This window comes from Dendropsophus ebraccatus, chromosome 3, assembly GCF_027789765.1.
Source record: "Dendropsophus ebraccatus isolate aDenEbr1 chromosome 3, aDenEbr1.pat, whole genome shotgun sequence".
Taxonomy (NCBI): Eukaryota; Metazoa; Chordata; class Amphibia; order Anura; family Hylidae; genus Dendropsophus; species Dendropsophus ebraccatus.
In genome coordinates this window covers 120,359,315-120,378,289 of record NC_091456.1, presented here as the reverse complement: position 1 = coordinate 120,378,289, position 18,975 = coordinate 120,359,315, and the positions used below count along the sequence as shown (strand labels likewise).

The 18,975-nt window shown below is 45.6% G+C and overlaps 1 protein-coding gene across 4 annotated transcripts in view; it reads right to left on the bottom strand.

Moving 5' to 3' along the window:
- Positions 1 to 18,975, bottom strand: part of TJP3 (tight junction protein 3) — a 162,431-nt gene that overhangs the window by 33,188 nt on the left and 110,268 nt on the right. For all 4 annotated transcript variants that reach the window (XM_069962580.1, XM_069962581.1, XM_069962579.1 and 1 more), the window contains exons 15-16: positions 739 to 834; positions 389 to 459 (exon numbers count right to left, since the gene is read on the bottom strand). In XM_069962580.1, coding sequence (XP_069818681.1) covers positions 389 to 459; positions 739 to 834 — 167 coding nt within the window. The remainder of the gene's footprint in view (positions 1 to 388; positions 460 to 738; positions 835 to 18,975) is intronic.

Genomic DNA, 18,975 nt, shown 5'->3' with positions numbered 1-18,975 from the left:
CTGTTAGTAACAGCAGCCATCATTACCCGATCGCCGCGTGTTTACACGCAGCGGTCGGGTAAACATCGGGCGTAAATTTACGCCCTGGTGCGTTAAGTACCAGGCTGCGAGGGCGTAAGTTTACGCCCGATGTCGTTAAGGGGTTAAATGGAGGTTTTAAAAAAACAACAACAACAACAACAACAACAACATGGACTACCTACCTGTGCATGCTTTGTTGAAAGGGAGTCTGTGGTCCAGTTAGTCCTAAAAAGTACTATTGTTACACATTTTACCCTTACCCTGTTTGAATATGTATGGGCCCATACTATGTTATTCTAAAAAAATAAGTCAAACTTGTAATTTTTTAGGCAAGATCAGTTCACAAGTTCACTATACTTCATCTCACCTGTTCCGCAATTTCTTTTACAAGTTGCAGTTTGATAACTTTGGAACTCCCATCATCACGAGAAACACTCTCTGCAACAAAAACATGAGAGACTGTTAGTGGCTGATCTGTACTGTATATTCCCCAAACCAGATTTATAGCACTGAAATTAAACTTTTCTCTAAGGATGGGTTCACACTTACTTTTTGCAGTCAGTTTATTGTATACGTTTCATGGAGGGGGGGGGAATGGATGAAAAAAACTATGTAACTTTGTGCAATCTGGTTGGATCACGGAACAAACAAATGCTTTTTTTTCCTTTAGCATACGTTTGTGTATGCTAAAAGTAACCATTTTAAAGCGGAACTCACCTGCAGATTCAAACTCTTGCGGTAGGTCAGCACAGAGCTTTATGTGTGCAATATCTGTTATAGGACCCAGGATTACTACAGGCCTCTTGAAACTTGCTGCGTAAAGGAACAGGTAAGGTAATTACAATTAAGTAACAGAATCAGTAGTACATTAGATAAGAGGAATTAATTGAAGATGACAGGGATACATGGGAAAGATTGACAATAGAGATGAGCGAACCTGAACTTTTGGTAGGTTCACTCAACTCTTGTTGAAAAAATTATCAGACTGCTTAATAGCACACATTACAAAGTTATCTAACTTTGTAATGTGTGTTAATTAAGCGGAAAAACTAAAACGTCGCACTAACCCTTTAACCCCTTAAGGACAGAGCCTGAAATGGCCTTAAGGACAGAGACAAATTTTATGAATATAACCAGTGTCACCTTCGGGATGCTTTACCTATCCGGACGATTCTGAGATTGTTTTCTCGTGACATATTGTACTTTACATTTCTGGTAAAATGGAGTCGTTACTCATAACGAATCTTTATGAAAAACACCAAAATAGCGTGAAAATTTTTTAAAAAAATGCATTTTTCCAACTTTGAAACCTTTCTGCTTATACAGAAAATGATTATGCCACATAAATTATATATTAAATAGCATTAGCAACATGTCTACTTTATGTTGGCAGCATTTATTAAACTATATTTCATTTTTTTTAGACAATAGGAAGCTTAAAACATTAGCAGCAATTTTCCAAATTTTCGGTAAAATTTCAAAATCAGATATTTTTAGGGACCTGTAAAGGGTTCAGACGCTGTAACTGTGCGGCTGTATTTGCGGCTGTAATTGTGCGGCGGTATTTTTGGTGGTTCGTGTGTATGCTTGGAAGTATAGGATATGCGGCTGCACAGTGCACACTATGTCTGAATCTACGGCCCTATCGTAAACGGACCCGTAAAAAAATGAACAAGACCATTGTTTGCGGCTGGACATGCGGCCGAGGATTGACAGGCGGTCCGTACGGAGTACTTCAAAAATAGCCGGCAATGATGCCGAATGCCGATGCCTCTAATAGTTAATATATTAAATTACTAAAACACATTTTCTTTGTAATAAAGACACTTTCGTTAAAATAAATAGATATATAAATAAATGTATATTTATCTATATATTTATTTTTTGACAGTATATTTAATTGCACAATGATGGATTCGTTAGAATTAAATTATTGAACACCGAAACTGAATTTATTTACACGAAAATGTGTTTTATTAATTAAATATTCATTAGTACAGGAAGCTCCATAAGCCGTTAATTCATATTCCCGTCAATAGAGCATTCTGTACTAATCATCACTTTACTTTAATTAAAACATCAAATGTTTCTTCTAATTATGTTATCACAATAGCATTATTAGAAGAAACATTTAGAATTATATGTGCGCTCAGCTGATTGGCTGTTCGGCTGAGCGCACATATAATGAGCCGGTCCGCAGTACAGTGACTTCATTGTACTGCGGACCAGCGAAGAGGACACATCGGGGTGAGTATAGAGCTCTCCCCACCCCCTCCCCTGCACTGCACCCCTCCCAGCAAGGAAGGGGGGTCACTTAACCCCTTCCTTGCTGGGATGGGTGCAGTCTGACATCAGTCTGGCCCCCAGGGGGTTAAGGGGGATGCAATACATCCTCCCTTAACCCCTTGGTGGCGAGACTGTAAGCAGCGATCTGTAAAGATGCTGCATACTGTAAGGAGCACAACACCGCTCACAATGATGGGTGTTGTGCTCCTGTTTGTGTTTTTTTTGTGTGTTTCTCCCTTTTTGTTTTTCAGATATCGGTATCCTGGGGATTACGTCGGATTCCATGGACTACGTCGATGACCAGCGGTTGTTGTTTTAATTTTTTTAATAAAATGGTCAATGAGGGGTGTGGGGGTGTTTTTATTTGAATAAAAAATTTTTTAAACTTGTGTCTTGTCTTTATTTCTTTACTTTATAGACTTAGTAGTGGAAGCCGTCTAATAGACGGAATCCATTACTAAGTTGGGGCCTAGTGTTAGCCGGTATAAAATGGCTAACACTAACCCCCTATTACCCCAGTACCCAATGCCACCAGGGGTACTGGGAAGAGCCGGGTGCCAGTGGTCCCGGAGCGTCCAAATTGGCGCTCCTGGACCGGGCGGCAGCAGGCTGGTAAGATTTAGGCTGGGGAGGGCCTAAACCAATGGCTCTTCCCACCCTGGTGTTACCAGGCTGCTGTGGTTTGGTTTTTAACCCGGCTGGTTATAAAAATAGGGGGGACCCTATGCGTTTTTTTTTTTTAAATAAATAATTTAAAAAAACCGCAGATGCATCCAGAGGTGTTTGCATCACTTTCTTAACATTTTATTTGTTATTTTTAGTTGAACCAGATTTCCAAGTAAATGACCGTATGTTTTGAGCCGCATGTCTATTTTTTCCCACGGCCGGAGTTTCACCCGCACATTTACAGCCGCATAAAAAATACAGCCGCACAGTTACATCGTGTGAACCTAGCCTCAAAGTGTATTTGAGGGGCCTGTATGTTAGAAAGCCCCACAAAGCACCCCATTTCAGAAACTGCACCCCCCAAACTCAGCAAAAGCACATCCAGAAAGTTTAACCCTTTAGGGGAGTAACAGAAATAAAAGCGAAGTGTTTAAGAAATTTGAAAATTTTTATTTTCTGTGCAGAGATTTTATTGTAATCCAATATCTTTCATAATGATAAACCTATTAGCAGAGAAATGCACCCCAATATTGATTGCTCCGTTTCTGCAGTTTATAGAAATACCCCATACGTGGCCCTATTGCGCTATTTGACGCAACCACAAGCCTCAGATATAAGGGAGCGCCTAGTGAATTTCGAAGCCTCCGTTATATTTGGTCATTTTTGACAGTACCACTTCAGGTTGGCAGAGGCTCTGGGGTGCCAAAACCTAAAAAACACCCCTAAAAGGGACACCATTTAGAAAACTGCACCCCTCAAGGAATGTAACAAGGGGTGCGGTGAGCATCTGGACCCCACAGGTGCTTCGCAGATTTTCAGAACAATGTGGTGTAAAAAAGAAAAGATTCTATTTTTTACACTAAAACATTGTTCTAGCATTCATTTTTCATTTTTACAAGGGGATAAAAGAAAAAAAAAAAAACACCAAACATGTAGCGCAGTTTCTCCCGAGTACAGTAATACCCCACATGTGGACATAAAGTGCCAAGCAGGCGCAGGACGAGCCTCCAAAGGGAAGGAGCGCCAATTGGCCTTTGCAAGCTGGATTTTACTGGAAAGGATTTCAAGGGCCATGTTGCATTTACAGAGCCCTCGAGCTGCCATAACACTGGAAACCCCCCACAAGTTACCCCATTCTGGAAACTACACCCCTCAAGGAATCTAACAAGGGGTTCAGTAAGCATATGGACCCCACTGGTGACGGGCAGAAATGTGGAACAATGTGACGTGAAAGGGAAAAACTTCATTTTTTCACTTTCATGGCACAAATGTGGCCGTCATCAAGGGGTCCATATCCTCACTGCACCCCTTGTTAGATTCCTTGAGGGGTGTAGTTTCCAGAATGGGGTCACTTGTGGGGGGTTTCCAGTGTTTTGGCAGCACGAGGGCTCTGTAAATGCGACATGGCGTTCATCATCCATTCTGGCCACATCCAGCCTGCAAAATCCAAATGGCACTCTTTCCCTTCGGAGGCTTGCCCTGGGCCCACATGGCACTTTATGTCCACATGTGGGGTATTTACGGACTCAGGGGGAATTGCTCTACACATTGTTGGTTTTAATTTTCACAAGGGGTTAAAAGAGAAAAAAACACACAGTGTAAAAAATGTAATATTTCATTTTCACGCCATATTGTTCCACATTTGTACCAGTCACCAGTGGGGTCCATATGCTCACTATAGCCCTTGTTACATTCCCTGAGGGGTGTAGTTTCCATAATGGGGTCACTTGTGGGGGGGTTCAACTGTCTTGGCAACACAGGGGCCTTTTAAATGCAACATGGCCCCTCGAAATCAATTTCAGCCAAATCCAGCCTCAAAAAGCCAAATGGCGCTCCTTCCCTTTGGAGGCTTACCCTGCACCAGCATGGCGCTTTATGTCCACATGTCGGGTATTTCCGTACTCAGGGGAAATTGCTCTACACATTGTGTTTTTTTTATCTTTTAACCCCTTGTGAAAATGAAAAAATCAAGACAAGATCAATGATTTAGTGTAAAAATTAAACATTTTTTACACTAAATGTTGGTCTAGCCTTGATTTTTTCCTTTTCCACAAGGGGTTAAAAAAGAAAGTGAACACAAAACGTGTAGGGCAATTTCCCCTGAGTACAAAAATACACCACATGTTGATATAATGTGCCATATGGGCAGAAGGCAAGCCACCAAAGGGACAGAGCGCCATTTAGAGGCTGGAATGGAGGATGGAGGCCATGTCGCAATTAAAAAGCTCCTGTGCTGCCAGGACAGTAGAAACCCCCCACAAGTGACCCCATTCTGGAAACTACACCCCATAAGGTATCCAACAAGGGGTACAGTGAGCATATGGACCCCACTGGTGACGGGAACATAAGTGGAACATGTGCCATGAAAATAAAAAATACAATTTTTCATTTTCACGGCCCAAATGTGGCCGTCACCAGGGGGCCATATCCCCACTGCCCCCCTCGTTAGATTCCTTATGGGGTGTAGTTTCCAGAATGGGGTCACCTGTAGGGGGTTTCTACTGTCCTGGCCACACAGAGGCTTTGTAATTGCATCATGGCATCCTCTAATGGGAATGGCGGCCATACCTATTTAGCTGGGGAAAAGGGACCATTCTAATTTATTTGGGGGTATTAGGCCAATTATTAGTTTATTAGGTTGAAAATGACAGGTGTCCATCAAATTCAACCTGTGTTGATCCAGAGGAAGGCAAAAAACCCTCCTGAGGCAGACAACAAGTAGCCTCCTCACAGGGGAAAAATACCTTTCCGACTCCATAATGGCGATCAGAAAAATCCCTGGATCAACGTGACCCCTGAAATAGGAATAAGGGACAGAATTTAGAAAATGTAGATCTCCAATGACGTGTGGTACGCCTTGAAGCGATCCAGTATGCAGAGGCCAGGGTGATCAGGACAGGCGTCACACTTGAAAATGGTGTCCTTCCTGATCCCCCTGTTACGCCACAGTCTGCACTTCTGGGGTCTCCCATTCTCCTGTGTGTGGGACGTCACCTGGAAAATGTTGTCCTGGTGCGATATGGGGTCCGACATATCCAGAAGCGCTGGGTCCACTCCATGGCTGCTAAATATTAGGGCTTTATTACTACTTCTGATATTTTCGGATCGTGCCGCAAGCTACAGCAGCTCGGGCAGCGACAGACCAGAAGAGGGGGTGCTGGTAAAAAAGTTATCCCTGTACAGGTGGTAACCTTTATCCAGCAGTGGGAAGATCAGTTCACGAACGATCTCCCCACTAACTCCGAGGATTGGGGGGGGGGGGCTGGATTCGGGTGTCCCTTCCTTCATACACTCTAAGGGTACGTGCACACTGCGGAATGGCGAAGGATAACCCTTTGTGCATTCCGCAGCTGGCACCCGCCGGTGGACTGATGGAGGCGTGCGTCTCCTCTCGTGTCACACTCCATTATATGCGCGGGCGGATTCTGCCCTCTGTCCAAAGAACTCAGCGGCGTTAGGGCGCAAAAAAAAAAAAAAAAAATCTTCTTAACCCAAAGCAACTGATCAGTGAATGATATTCACTGATCACCCGCTAGGGGGCAGTAAAGCGACGCTGCCGGAGATTGCCGAGACCCGTCGATTACTCGAGGACCCGAGCGTTTCCGAAGATTTCCGACGCTGAACGACCGAACCTGGAAGTGAAGCGAAGAAGACCGCGGATCGTCGCTCCGGACGCCCAGATCAGGTGAGTATGGTACACCTGCACCACACACACACACCTGTTCTGCATCCCTCAGCTACCTAGCTGAGGGGTGCAGAACCCGACAAAACTGTTTCTTTACAGTTTGATCGCCATGATGGTCCGGCCGGTACTGGCCGGCCTATCACGGCAATTGTGGGGGTGGCATCGGCGCCATCTTTCCCCAGTACACTAATGGCGATTGGTGCTCTCTCGGACAGCACCAATCGCCATTGGTTTCCCGGGTCACCGATGACCCGGAAAGCTGTTTTCAGCTGCTATATGCTGATCTGTATTGATCAGCATATAGCAGCGATCGTCGGCATGGGAGGGGTTAATCACCCCCCGTGCCGACGAGCAGAGATGGCCTGCTATACATTATAGCAGGCCATCTTCCCAGACCGCTGTGTGTGAACACACAGCGATCGGGGAAACATCAGGTGTAAGTATACGCCCGTTTGCATTAAAGCCCACCCTGCGGGGCGTATACTTACGCCCGATGTCGTTAAGGGGTTAATATTTTATAGTCTTATGTCCCGATTTCAACTGTGTTTTATCTTTTTTGGTAATATGCTCCTTATTTCTAATAGAGGGAAATTTACTATTTGGCCAATAGTCAAATGAGTGGGAACCTCTGCAAAATAGCATACCTGCCATTCTCACTTTGCACCACCTGATTTGCATCAAGTTCTGGAAGATTTCTGTGGGTGTGAGGTGTAATTGCTCACAATACCCATGAATGAATTCCTTAAAGTGTGTAGACTAGATGGGGTCACGTAACGGCATGACCTGCTCACGTGGCAGTCGGCTCTCCTGGGCCGTCTCTTCCCATGCATCCTCTCCTCCTACAGTACCGGGTAATTTGCTGATGGGCTCGGATTGTGAAGATGTGACGGGACGGTGTCTGCTGCGCCCCCCTTTCTCATTTCCCTCTGATGAATATGTGTCACTCTGCTATGGCTGGGATGTCTGTTGGTGGCTGGGAGCAGTGTTCGGCGGTTCCCCACCACTGGATCAGGTGACTCGTTCGGAGTCATACATAATTTAACTAATTTATTAGTTAACTTAATTTATTGAAAAGACACAATGTTAATTTTGTGATGTATGAAGACTTGGCTGAGAGGATTTATTTTACACAGACTAGACATGTAACCCAGGGATGGCAGAACTGTTGCCCCAAGGAGCCCAGTACATATAAAACCTTATACAGAAGGAGGCCTTGCTTTTATCCACCATAGGAGAAGTACAAGCACACAACAGATAATCCTTGATAAATGTGGGAGGAACAATTTATTTTGACGGTTATATTAGATAACTAATGGATGGGACTTGGTAATAAAGACTGTCTCTATTAATCAAAGGAGCCACACAAGAGAGACACTAAAAATAATTATATGACTATCTTGGGCTGGTTGTTGCTGGACTGGCTGAAACATGCAAATAGGTTTTAACGCCTTAAAGGGAAACTGTCAGCTCCCGGGCCCTACTGAAGGTGCTGACAGTGTAATGTAGCTGGCAGCCCCCTAGCGATCATGGTGCCTTTTTGGTAATTTTCAGTGCAGCGGATTATGTACAATCTTATGTCTCCTACTGTAATGAAGAGTCAAAGAGGAGTTGTTAGTGCCACACTCTGGCACACCTCACCACTCCCTCCTCCTCCCTCTTCTTCATAAATAATCAACGCTGCCCGGCTTCCTGCTTGCTCAGCTGTCAGATTGGAGATCAGTCCTGTGTAGGCAGTTTATGTCTGAAAGAAACAGTCAAGTATAATTGACTCTCTTCTCCCAAATGTGTTGGAGTTGTGGTCTAGGGGTAACTCACCTTTCTAGAGACCTGCCAGCAGTTCATTCTCTGGTTTGAATCCCCTGATTGAAATTAAATAGAGGTCTTTTTCTTCTCATTTTTGTATAATTTTTAAGGCTATAATTACACACAGTATTTTTGCTCAGTAATTTGCAACCAAAACCAGGAGTGGATTGAGAACACAGAAAGGCTATGTTCTCACACTGTTAAAATTGAGTGGATGGTCGTCATTTAATGGCAAATATCTGTTGTTTTAAAACTAGATTTGCTCTTTCAGGGAAATAATGGTGCTTGAAAAGAGCGCCCCTTTAACAGTAACTTCCCTTTAACCCCTAGACGACCCTGGACGTAGGGTTACGTCATGAAAGTCTGTCCCCAGACGACCCATGATGTAACTGTACGTCCTGGGTGTTTCTCCCGCTATGAAGCGCGCTCCGGAGCGGAGCGCGCTTCATAGGAGGTGGGGGCCGGCTGCAGTGAGCAGCCGGGACCTCACCGGTAATGACACGCTGCAGCGATCGCGCTGCCACGTGTCATTAACCCCTTAAACGGCGCGATCGCGGAATTTAAGTGTAAGTGACACTGATCAATGCTATGCCTATGGCATAGCAATCATCAGTGTAGAAATCAAACTAGTGAATGTATAAGTCCCCCAAAGGGACTTCAAATGTGTAAAAAAATAAAAAAAAGTTCAAAACACTATTACACTACCCCAAAACCCCTCCCTCAATAAAAGTTGAAATAACCCCCCCTATCCTATTATATAAATAAAATATAAAAATAAATAAATAGATAAACATATAATATACCATAGCGTGCGCAATTGTCCGATCTATTAAAATATAACAACCGTCATTGTGATCGGTGAACGGTGTACACGAAAAGAGGGAAAAAAGTGCGCAGATTATCGATTTTATGTTACATTATATATATTTTAAAAAAAAATCAATAAAAAGTGATCAAAACGTCCGATCTTCACAAATATGGTATTAATAAAAACTAGAGATCATGGCGGAAAAAATTACACCCCATACAGCCCCGTAGGTGAAAAAATAAAACCGTTATAAGCGTCACAATAGGACCATTTTATTAATATTTAATTGCCAAAAAAAAAAGGATTTCATAAAAAAATACATATATAACATTAGAGAATCTGTGTAACCTGCATATGGTTGTGTTCGGACTGACCTATAGAATAATAGTATCATGTCGCTGTTACCATATAGTGTATTACGTAGACACAGGAACCCCCCAAACGTTACAATATTGCATTCTTTTTTACGATTTCACCTATTTATATCTTCATAAATAATATATTTGGAATTCCATCATACATGTTATGGTAAAATTACGCCATTACAAAGTACAACTATTCCTGTAAAAAACAAGCACTTACATGGCTTGTAGATAGAAAACTGAGAGTGCTAGAGCTCTTAGAAGGGGAGGAGGGAAAAACGAAAACACTAAGATCAAAATTTGCGCGGTCCACTGGGTCATTTTGGGCCTGGTCCTCAAAGGGTTAAGAGAAACTTTAACCCTTGATACCCTCCCTTTAATCCCTAGACAACCCTGGGCGTACCTGTATGCGTAGCGGCCCCGCTCTGAAAAGCCACGGTCCTGGGTGCGGCATGTAGCCCAGGACCACGGCTGTTAGCGGGCATGGTCAGATCGCCGTGCCCGCTAATCAAGTTTTCAGATGCAGCTGCCAAAGTTTAAATCAACCCCCTTTTCCCATGTTATAAATAAAAATAAACAAACATGTTTGTTATCGCCACGTGCGTAATCACCCGAACTATATTCCTGATCTCACACAGTAAACGGCGTAAGCGCAAAAAAGTCCCAAAGTGCAAATTTGCGCATTTTTGGTCGCATCAATTCCAGAAAAATTGTAATAAAAAGCGATCATAGACCAAAAGCCCCATAGACCAAAAGGATAAAAGCGCTATAAGCCTGGAAATAGAGCGATTTTAAGGAACATATATTTGTTAACAATGGTTTGAATTTTTTACAAGTCATCACATAAAAGTTATACATGTTACATATCGTTGTAATTGTAACGACTTGAGGAAAATATATAATAAGTCAGTTTTACCCGAGGACGAACGGCGTAAAAACAAATACCCCCAAATTTTTAAAAAAAATTTTGTTTTTTTTTTAATTTCACCACACATTGAATTTTTTCCTGGTTATGCCGTGTACTTTATGCAAAAATTCAGCCTGTCGTTGCAAAGTACAATTAGTGGCGCAAAAAATAAGGGCTCATGTGGGTTTCTAGGTGAAAAAGTGCTATGGCCTTTTAAGCACAAGGAGCAAAAAAAAAAAAAGGAGGGCAAAAATGCAAATTGGCCTGCTCCTCTAAGGGTTAAGAACTTGGGTGCCGTCCCATCAAGAGCGACTTGGGTGCCGTCCCATTAAGAGAGATTTGCTACATTGCTGCCTCAGCTCTGCTACATAGTGCGGGTGTCGGCTCTGCTATACGGCTGGCTCAGCTCTGCTACTTTACTGACTGAACTCTGCTACTTATAATGGTAAAGATCATTGCTTGGTTACCATGACAATCTTACTTATGTTAGTGAGACAAAATCATTAAGGACCTTCCATCTTCTACATCATCTTTTGGCCAATAGTGGACATGAGACTGAGTGGATGTTATGAGGCATTGACTGACAAGACCTTAGAATTTCTATTGGCTGCTATATTTCAGCTATTTGCATATGTGCTGTGATTGGCTGTTGGCGTTTACAGGGTGGCCATTATTTCCAATGGGCTATTGTTTCCTATAGGGAAATTAGGGGTCTTTAACCGTAAATTTCTTTAAAACGACAAATCCGGGGGGAGGGGTTTGGATGGCTGCCTGAGAGGACGTGCGGCACAGGAGCTCCGGCCATCCTGCTCGTATTACCCTGATTTAATCCTGGTGGCTGCTCTCCTCAGACCCTGCAGCTTCTCTCCTGCGGCGGGGAAGACCTACAGACCCTCCCTGTGTCTCCCGGTCCCGGCTCCGTGACGTGTACCGGCCGGCCTGCATCCCGCTCCAGCCGCGGCCTGCTGTGCCTCCTCCCGCTGCCCGTCCAGAGTGCCCTGTGGAAGGCGGCCCTCCCCCCTCAAGTCGCACTGCAGCCTGCGGTCCGTTCCGGTACCCCCGGGAGGTGACGGAAGATCCTCCGAGTCCGCGATTAGGCCTGCCTCCCCGTTCTAGCCTGTGGCCTTCTGCTTCTGCCGGACGGAGCATCACCAGCCGACCGGCGTGCACCTCTTCTTACCAGCTGCGACTCTGCCGGATCGGAGGCGGACAGACACGGGAGACAGCCAGGATATCGGGTAGGCCTGCCCCCTCCCCTGGACTGCGGTTCCCGGCTCCCACTGTGTACGGTGTGCACGTGGAGTGTGCCTGCTCCCTGCCTGTCAGCATCACACAAGCCCAGTGTGCTGGGAGCCTGGCTGTCTGCATTCTCCCCTGCACAGTAAGACTCTGTCCCCTGGCTCTATCGGCCCACGCCTGCTGCAGCAAAGGCCCTCATTTAAGGGGAACGGCGGCCATCTTGGATAGGTGACAGATTCCTGCATCGCTCCCAGCGCTGGGCCTAGCACGTACTGTTTTCACCCTGTCTGCTGTGCTGTGGTGCACCCACTGGCTAAATGGGTGGCTCAAAAGGAGGTACACACAAGGGGAAACAGGGGGGGGGGAAATTCCCAGCACCCGATGTCTGCTGCTCCTCCTGATGTGGACTCTGGATCGGAGGCTATAGATGAGATGCCCGCCGCCTCTAATCAAACGGCGGCCGGGGGTTCAGATCAGGTGGTGAAGCAAGGGGGGAGATCCTCTAGGTCCGTGATTAGAGGGAGGGAGGCCTCACCAGAAAGTTAACTCTCCTGCTTTGAGGGCTCACTAAGTCCTGCACGCTTGCATTCCCCTGAACGCTCACAATATTCTGCTACTGATATCGACAGCAAATTCTCTGACAGTGCTAGCCGCTATTACCACGTGCCAGACCATGATGGTATCTAAAGTGGATGAACTGCGCCAAGACTTTGTCATCCTCCGTCATGAAACGCAAAAAATTAGAGAACGTACGGCAGAGGTGGAACAGCGGGTCTCTGAGGCGGAGGATACCCTGCACCCTATCCCAGCACAAATCTCTGATCTACAAAGACAGATGAAAGCTATCATGAGCAGGGCTGATGACTTTGAGAACCGCCTTCGGCGGAACAATGTTCGTATAGTCGGTCTTCCAGAGAAATCTGAAGGTGATGACCCGGTGGTTTTTACAGAAAACTGGCTGCGACATATTCTCCCTAGTGACACTTTCTCTGAATTCTTCACAATTAAACGGGCTGAAAGAGTCCCTGCGAAACTTACTCCGCCGGGAGCCCCTCCACGGCCTTTCCTGATCCGACTTCTCCACTTCAGAGATCGGGATGCTATCCTGAGGGCGGTTCGATTTAAAGGAGAAATCCTGATGGATAATGCCAGAGTGTCTTTCTACCCTGACTTTTCTGTGGAACTGCGCAAACAGCGTACACAATTTACAGAGGTTGGCACCAAGTTAAGGGCTAAGGGGTATCAGTACTCCATGATGTATCCGGCCCGCCTTCGTGTTATTGATGGGAACTCCACTAAGTTCTTCACCTCACCGTCGGCGGCTCTGGAGTGGGCAGAATCGGCCCCTGACAATCGCCCTCAAGGATAAGGACGCTAGGCGGTGACCACCATGTCAGGACTGCTATCTTTCGGGACTGGGGGTTCACAGGGGAGGGTAGGATGTATCCTCGAGTTTCATGCATAGTCTTTACTTCCTATTATAGTGTTAGCGGGATCCTATGGAGGCACCCTATAATATGGTTGGCGGGAGGGGGGAAGGTTAGTGTGTGTTTTGTTTTTTTCACCCCCTCTACTGCTAGTTAGTGGTTATTGCCTCTGGGGAGTCTCTACCCCCCCAAGATAGTTAATAGTTAGGGTCAAGGTCTACGCTATTAGTTCCAGTGTTGTAGTGCTAGACAGGGCGTTGGGTTTTTAGATATTGTTAGGATGTATAATTGTTTAGCTGTATATGTTTGTGTGTGGTCTGTAAGTGAATGTATGATTGGCCGTGCCCTCCCCCTCCTGCTTTCCCACTGCCGGGTTTCCCTTCCCTGTCCCTATCCTTTCCTCTGGATCCGTGATGGCGTCACTTAAAATAGTAAGCTGGAATGTTAGGGGGTTGAACTCGAAATTTAAGAGGGCCTTGGTCCTTGATTTTGTTAAAAAACATTCCCACCACATTATTTGCTTGCAAGAAACGCATATTGTTGGTCAAAAACTCCTTGCCCTGAAGAGGGCCTGGATAGCTAACAGCTATCATGCCACCTACTCTACCAGCTCCAGGGGTGTCTCAGTCTTAGTAGCTAAATCTCTGTCAATTGTGGTCACTCAGGTTGACTGCGATCATTTTGGCAGATATGTGATTGTTCATTGCACGTGTGGCTCGCTTTCTTTCACCTTAATCTCTGTGTATGTCCCTCCTCCCTTTTCTATCTCACTCCTGGATGTACTCTCCACTAAAATTTCTGCTTTTCCCTCAGGTCCGCTGCTCTTTATAGGGGACTTTAATGCTGTACCTGACCCTATCCTAGATAGAACTAGTGGCGTGGACCCAGCATCCCCCCACGTTTGCTCGTGGTGCGCTGCTCTGAACCTTACCGATGTTTGGCGCTAGAAATTTCCTAGGGCGGTTAAGTATTCTTACTTTTCTTCGGTCCATAACACTTTTTCTAGGATTGACCTTGCTTTTGCCTCACCAGACCTGCTGCCATTAGTAGTCGATGCTTAGTATACCAATAGAGGGATCTCAGACCACTCCGCACTGGTAATTTCCCTGAGGTTAGCTCCCCCAATTCCCTCTAGACTGTGGTGTATACACCCTGGCTGGCTATCCTCTGAAGCGGTTCAGGGAGTCTTATCTGAGGCGCATAAGTCGTATTGGGAACATAACGCCTCACACCCAGATCCCCTGATTAAATGGGATGCATATAAGGCGACTATTCGGGGAGTGTTTGTCACCGGGGTGGCGGGGCAGAGAGCCATTTACTCTCAGCAGGAATCCCACCTAAAATCCCAAATTAGTACGTTGGAGGCGGAATATGCGGTGTGCCGCACTGAGGACAAACGGAGAAAGTGGGCCATGGCACAGAGGGACCTGCTGTTCTTGCAGAAGGAACACATTCGGAAGAAACTCCTTGGTAAAGAAGCCTCACTCTTTGAGTGTGGCGAAAAAAAATGGCAAACTTCTGGCGTACCTGGCAAGGGCGGACCGTCCTCCTGTTTCTATCCCTGGTGCCTATCACAACTCCAGGACCCTGGTGTCTGACCCGCAAGATATTAACACAGTGTTTTGGGACTTCTATAGGGATCTCTACTGCCCCCACTGTTTCGTGCGGCCTGCTGAATATACAGCCTTTTTTTATTCTATTCCCCTCACGCCCCTTAAGACTTCTCAGTCGGAAACCCTGGTTCTCCCTATCACTACAGAGGAAATTCTGGAGGCCATTAAAACTATGCCGGTTGGGAAAACCCCCGGTATTGATGGACTAACTATAGAGTGGTATAAGAATAATGCAGACTCGTTGGCCCCCTTGCTCCTTAACATGTATAATGACTCCTTGCATTCCCGTATCCTCCCAGATTCCCTCAGAGAAGCCTTAATTATCCTATTGTTGAAACCTAACAAAGACCCTCTCCTTCCGTCCTCTTATAGACCCATCTCACTCCTGAATGTAGACGTGAAAATCCTGGCCAAAGTCCTTGCCACCAGGCTTAATGGGTTATCCAATCAATTGTTTACCCGGACCAGACTGGCTTTATGCCGGGGAGGGCCACGGATATTAATTTGTCCCGGCTGTACCTGAATATTGCAGCTAGTAAGGAAGATCCTGTTCCCGGTTGTGTGCTCAGCCTAGATATACAAAAAGCCTTTCACTCTGTTGAATGGCGGTATCTCTGGTCCCTCCTCGGCAGATTCCGATTTGGGCCGGTCTTTCGGGCCTGGGTTCGTCTTCTCTACACTGCCCCTACAGCTAAAATCCGTACTAACCTGGACATTTCTGCTTCCTTTCCACTTGGCAGGGGGACGAGGCAGGGGTGTCCGCTTTCACCTCTCCTCTTTGCTCTCGCCATTGAACCGCTGGCGGCGGCCGTGCGTGCCTCCTCCTCAGTTGTGGGTATTCCCAGAGGGTCCCTGGTGGAGAAGGTCTCTCTATATGCCGATGATACCCTGGTCTATCTGGCTGATGCCGGCCCTTCCCTCCAGTCCCTTATGGAACTCATAGACCGCTTTGGGGCTCTGTCAGGACTGGTGGTTAACTGGTCTAAGTCGGTTTTGATGCCTCTGGACGCCTCCCTCCCTCTGCCAAGTAACTTGCCTGGTCAAGTGACGGCGGCACGGCAATTTAAATACCTGGGGGCTGAGGTCACAGCCTCTGTGGATGACTACATGTCTCTTAATCTGACCCCCCTCTTTACGTCCGTGGAACGAAGTCTCCGCAAATGGGAAACGCTACTGCTTTCTCTCCTGGGCAGGATAAACATTTTTAAAATGATTTTCCTTCCGAAATTCCTCTACCTCTTCCAGGTATCGCCTGTTTCTCCCCCCCAAGGGATTCTTTACCCGTTTGGACAGGTTACTGAGATCCTTCTATTGGCAAAGCAAGGCACCTAGGATAGGTCTTGTCTCTCTTCAGGCGCCCAAGCATCGGGGAGGTCTAGCGGCCCCCAATATGCATCAGTATTTTTTGGCCTCCCAGTTAGTGTATGCTCACTGGTGGCTCGACCTGGACCTGGGTAACACCGCGGTTGCTTTGGCAGGAGCCTTGCTGGGGACTTACGAAGGCCTTGTCAATGCTCTATACAGGTTTACTCCTTCCTCTCAGTGGCTAACTCCCATACGTACCGTCCTCAGAGTTTGGTCAGTGGTGCACAGGCTTCTTCCCTCTCCCCTACCCTCCCCTAGAACGCCTCTATGGCTTAACCCACATAACCCTCACCTGCTGAACCTACCAGGCGCAGTGCTATGGGGTAAACATGGTGTCCGTTACCTGGCTCCTCTTTTCTCCCCCGATTTTGAATTTTACTCTTTTGATATGTTACGGGATAAATATGGTGTCCCTCGTACGGCCTTCTTCCATTATCTCACGCTGCGCCGCTCGATCACAGCTCAATTCGGGAACCTAAATGTCCCACAAGAGTTTTCCTCTGCTGAGAAACTTCTGGGCACTAACGACCTTTCTAAGCCTTTCTAACCTCTTGTTAAACCCACAGGAGGGCTCTCCTTTCCAAAAAGCATTCCTTCAATGGGCAAGGGACATCCCCTCTCTCTCGGATCCCCTCTCTACGCCACAGTGGTTAGTGCCAGAGATCGCCTTATCCAATTTAGATATTTGCAGAGGACATACTACACCCCGGAGCGGCTTAAGAAAATGGGAGTACTGCCATCAGACGCCGCTTTAGGTGTCAGGAAGCAGTGGGAACATTTATCCACGCCGTTTGGGACTGCCCCAAAATTCAGTTCTCCGCTTTTTGTCTGACAAGTTTGACTTCCCCTCAGTTTGTACCCCGGCAGTGTGCCTGTTAGGCCTAATCAATGACATCACACAGAATAAGTACTATAGAATGTTTATCCGTTTCATCCTCTTTTGTGCTAAAAAAGTAGTGGTTATGGAGTGGAAGAGCACTGAGCCCCCTGCCCTGAGTAGGTGGATCCACTTGGTCAACTCCTACGTTCCCCTATTCCAAATATTGTATGAAAGCCGTAAATGCCCCCCAAAATTAAAAAAAAATATGGATTCACTGGCTGATGCTGGATTCCACAACAGGTTGAGTACCTGGGTGGGTGGGACTGGGGGTAAGGGGGTGGTGCACGGCGGTATGTGTTTGTGCATGTGTGTCTTGTTTGTCTGTTGGCTTGTTCTCCGCTGGCGGGGACACAGTGGTTACCTGTGAATCGATTCCGGTTGTACTTGTGTGTTTAGACAACCCCCTATGTCTATGCCTATCTTTATGATTCTTGTGTTGCTCTGATGATCCTGGCACAATGTCATTTATTTACTGTCCTAGCTTGCGGATGTATGTTATTTTGTTCTTTATATGCAAAAGTTCAAAAATAAATTCTTTTAAAAAAACAACAAATCCGATGGGAACCAGAAATAGATAGCACACCTGTCACCGCCGAGGGCTTCGAAACACAGATTGAACGGAGTCTGTGTGCAAAGAGTTTCGGGCTGTATTAATCGCAAAAGAATGGCTAGAAGAAGCGGAAGAAGAATATGGATTACAATATATAGTGCTTTTTTGAGCACTATAACAGTAATTATTTGCCATTAAATAGCAGTCATTCACTCAATTTCAACAGTGTATGAACATAGCCTTTATAAGTTTTTAATCCACTTCTGGTTTTTGTTGCAAAATACTGAGCAAAAATACTGCGTGTGATAAAATGATACAATAATGATTAAAACATAAATAAATAAAGACCTATATTTCATTTCCATCAGGGATTTGAACCAGAGAATGAACTGCTGTCAGGTCTCTAGACAGGAGAGTTAACCCTAGACCACAGCTCCAAATATATCTGAGTGTTTCTTTTAGAGATAAACTGCCTACAGAGGACTAATCTGCAATCAGAGACACTGGCTGACAGCTGAGCGAGCAGAAGGCCAGACAGTAATGATTATTCATTAAGAAGAGGGAGGAGGAAGGAGTGGAGAGTTGTGCCAAAGTGTGGCACAAACAACTCCTTTTTGCCTCTTCAGTACAGTAGGAGATATGAAATTGTGCATAATCCACTGCACGGAAAATTAACAAAAAGCACCAAGCTCACTAGGGGACTGCAAACTACAGCACACTAAGTACCTTAGATAGGGCCCAGGAGCTGACAGATTCCCTTTAAAAATTGTGACACTTAAATGAGCACTTTATACGTATTACTGGATTTTTAAGAACTGTGTTCTAGCTCTGTATTTTTGTAGAAAGCAAAGTTAAAATATCTGTGATATTATATAACAGGGCTAATCTGCTTCATCTTAACCATAAGTGGCTTTTTGTTTTGTGAGCCTTGATTCCTATTCTTACCTCTCGCATTAGAAGCTGGGATGAGTGTCTGCATGTATACTCTATACTCTATGGGGCGGGGGGGGGGGGGGGGGGTTATATCTGACCATTGTTACAGGTTGTTTTGCCATCTGGTACTTCCATGTTCTCTTTAGACACCCCTCCCCCCCCCCCCCCCACACACTTTTTATTTTTTTTATTTTTTTTATTTGTGGCTGGACTGAGCTGCAATACTGGATAGGCTGTGGTGTTTTGTCAAGCCACAATATATTAAAACTATACACCTGCTACTGGCTGTTTAATACTCGCCACCTTATTCTTGTTCTCTTTTTTTAAATGATATACTGAATAACTGTAAAGTTAAATATCTGGTAAAGTATTTAATTGAATAACCTTTATTTACTTTAGGTGGGGCGCATCTAGTTGTAGCCAATTACTT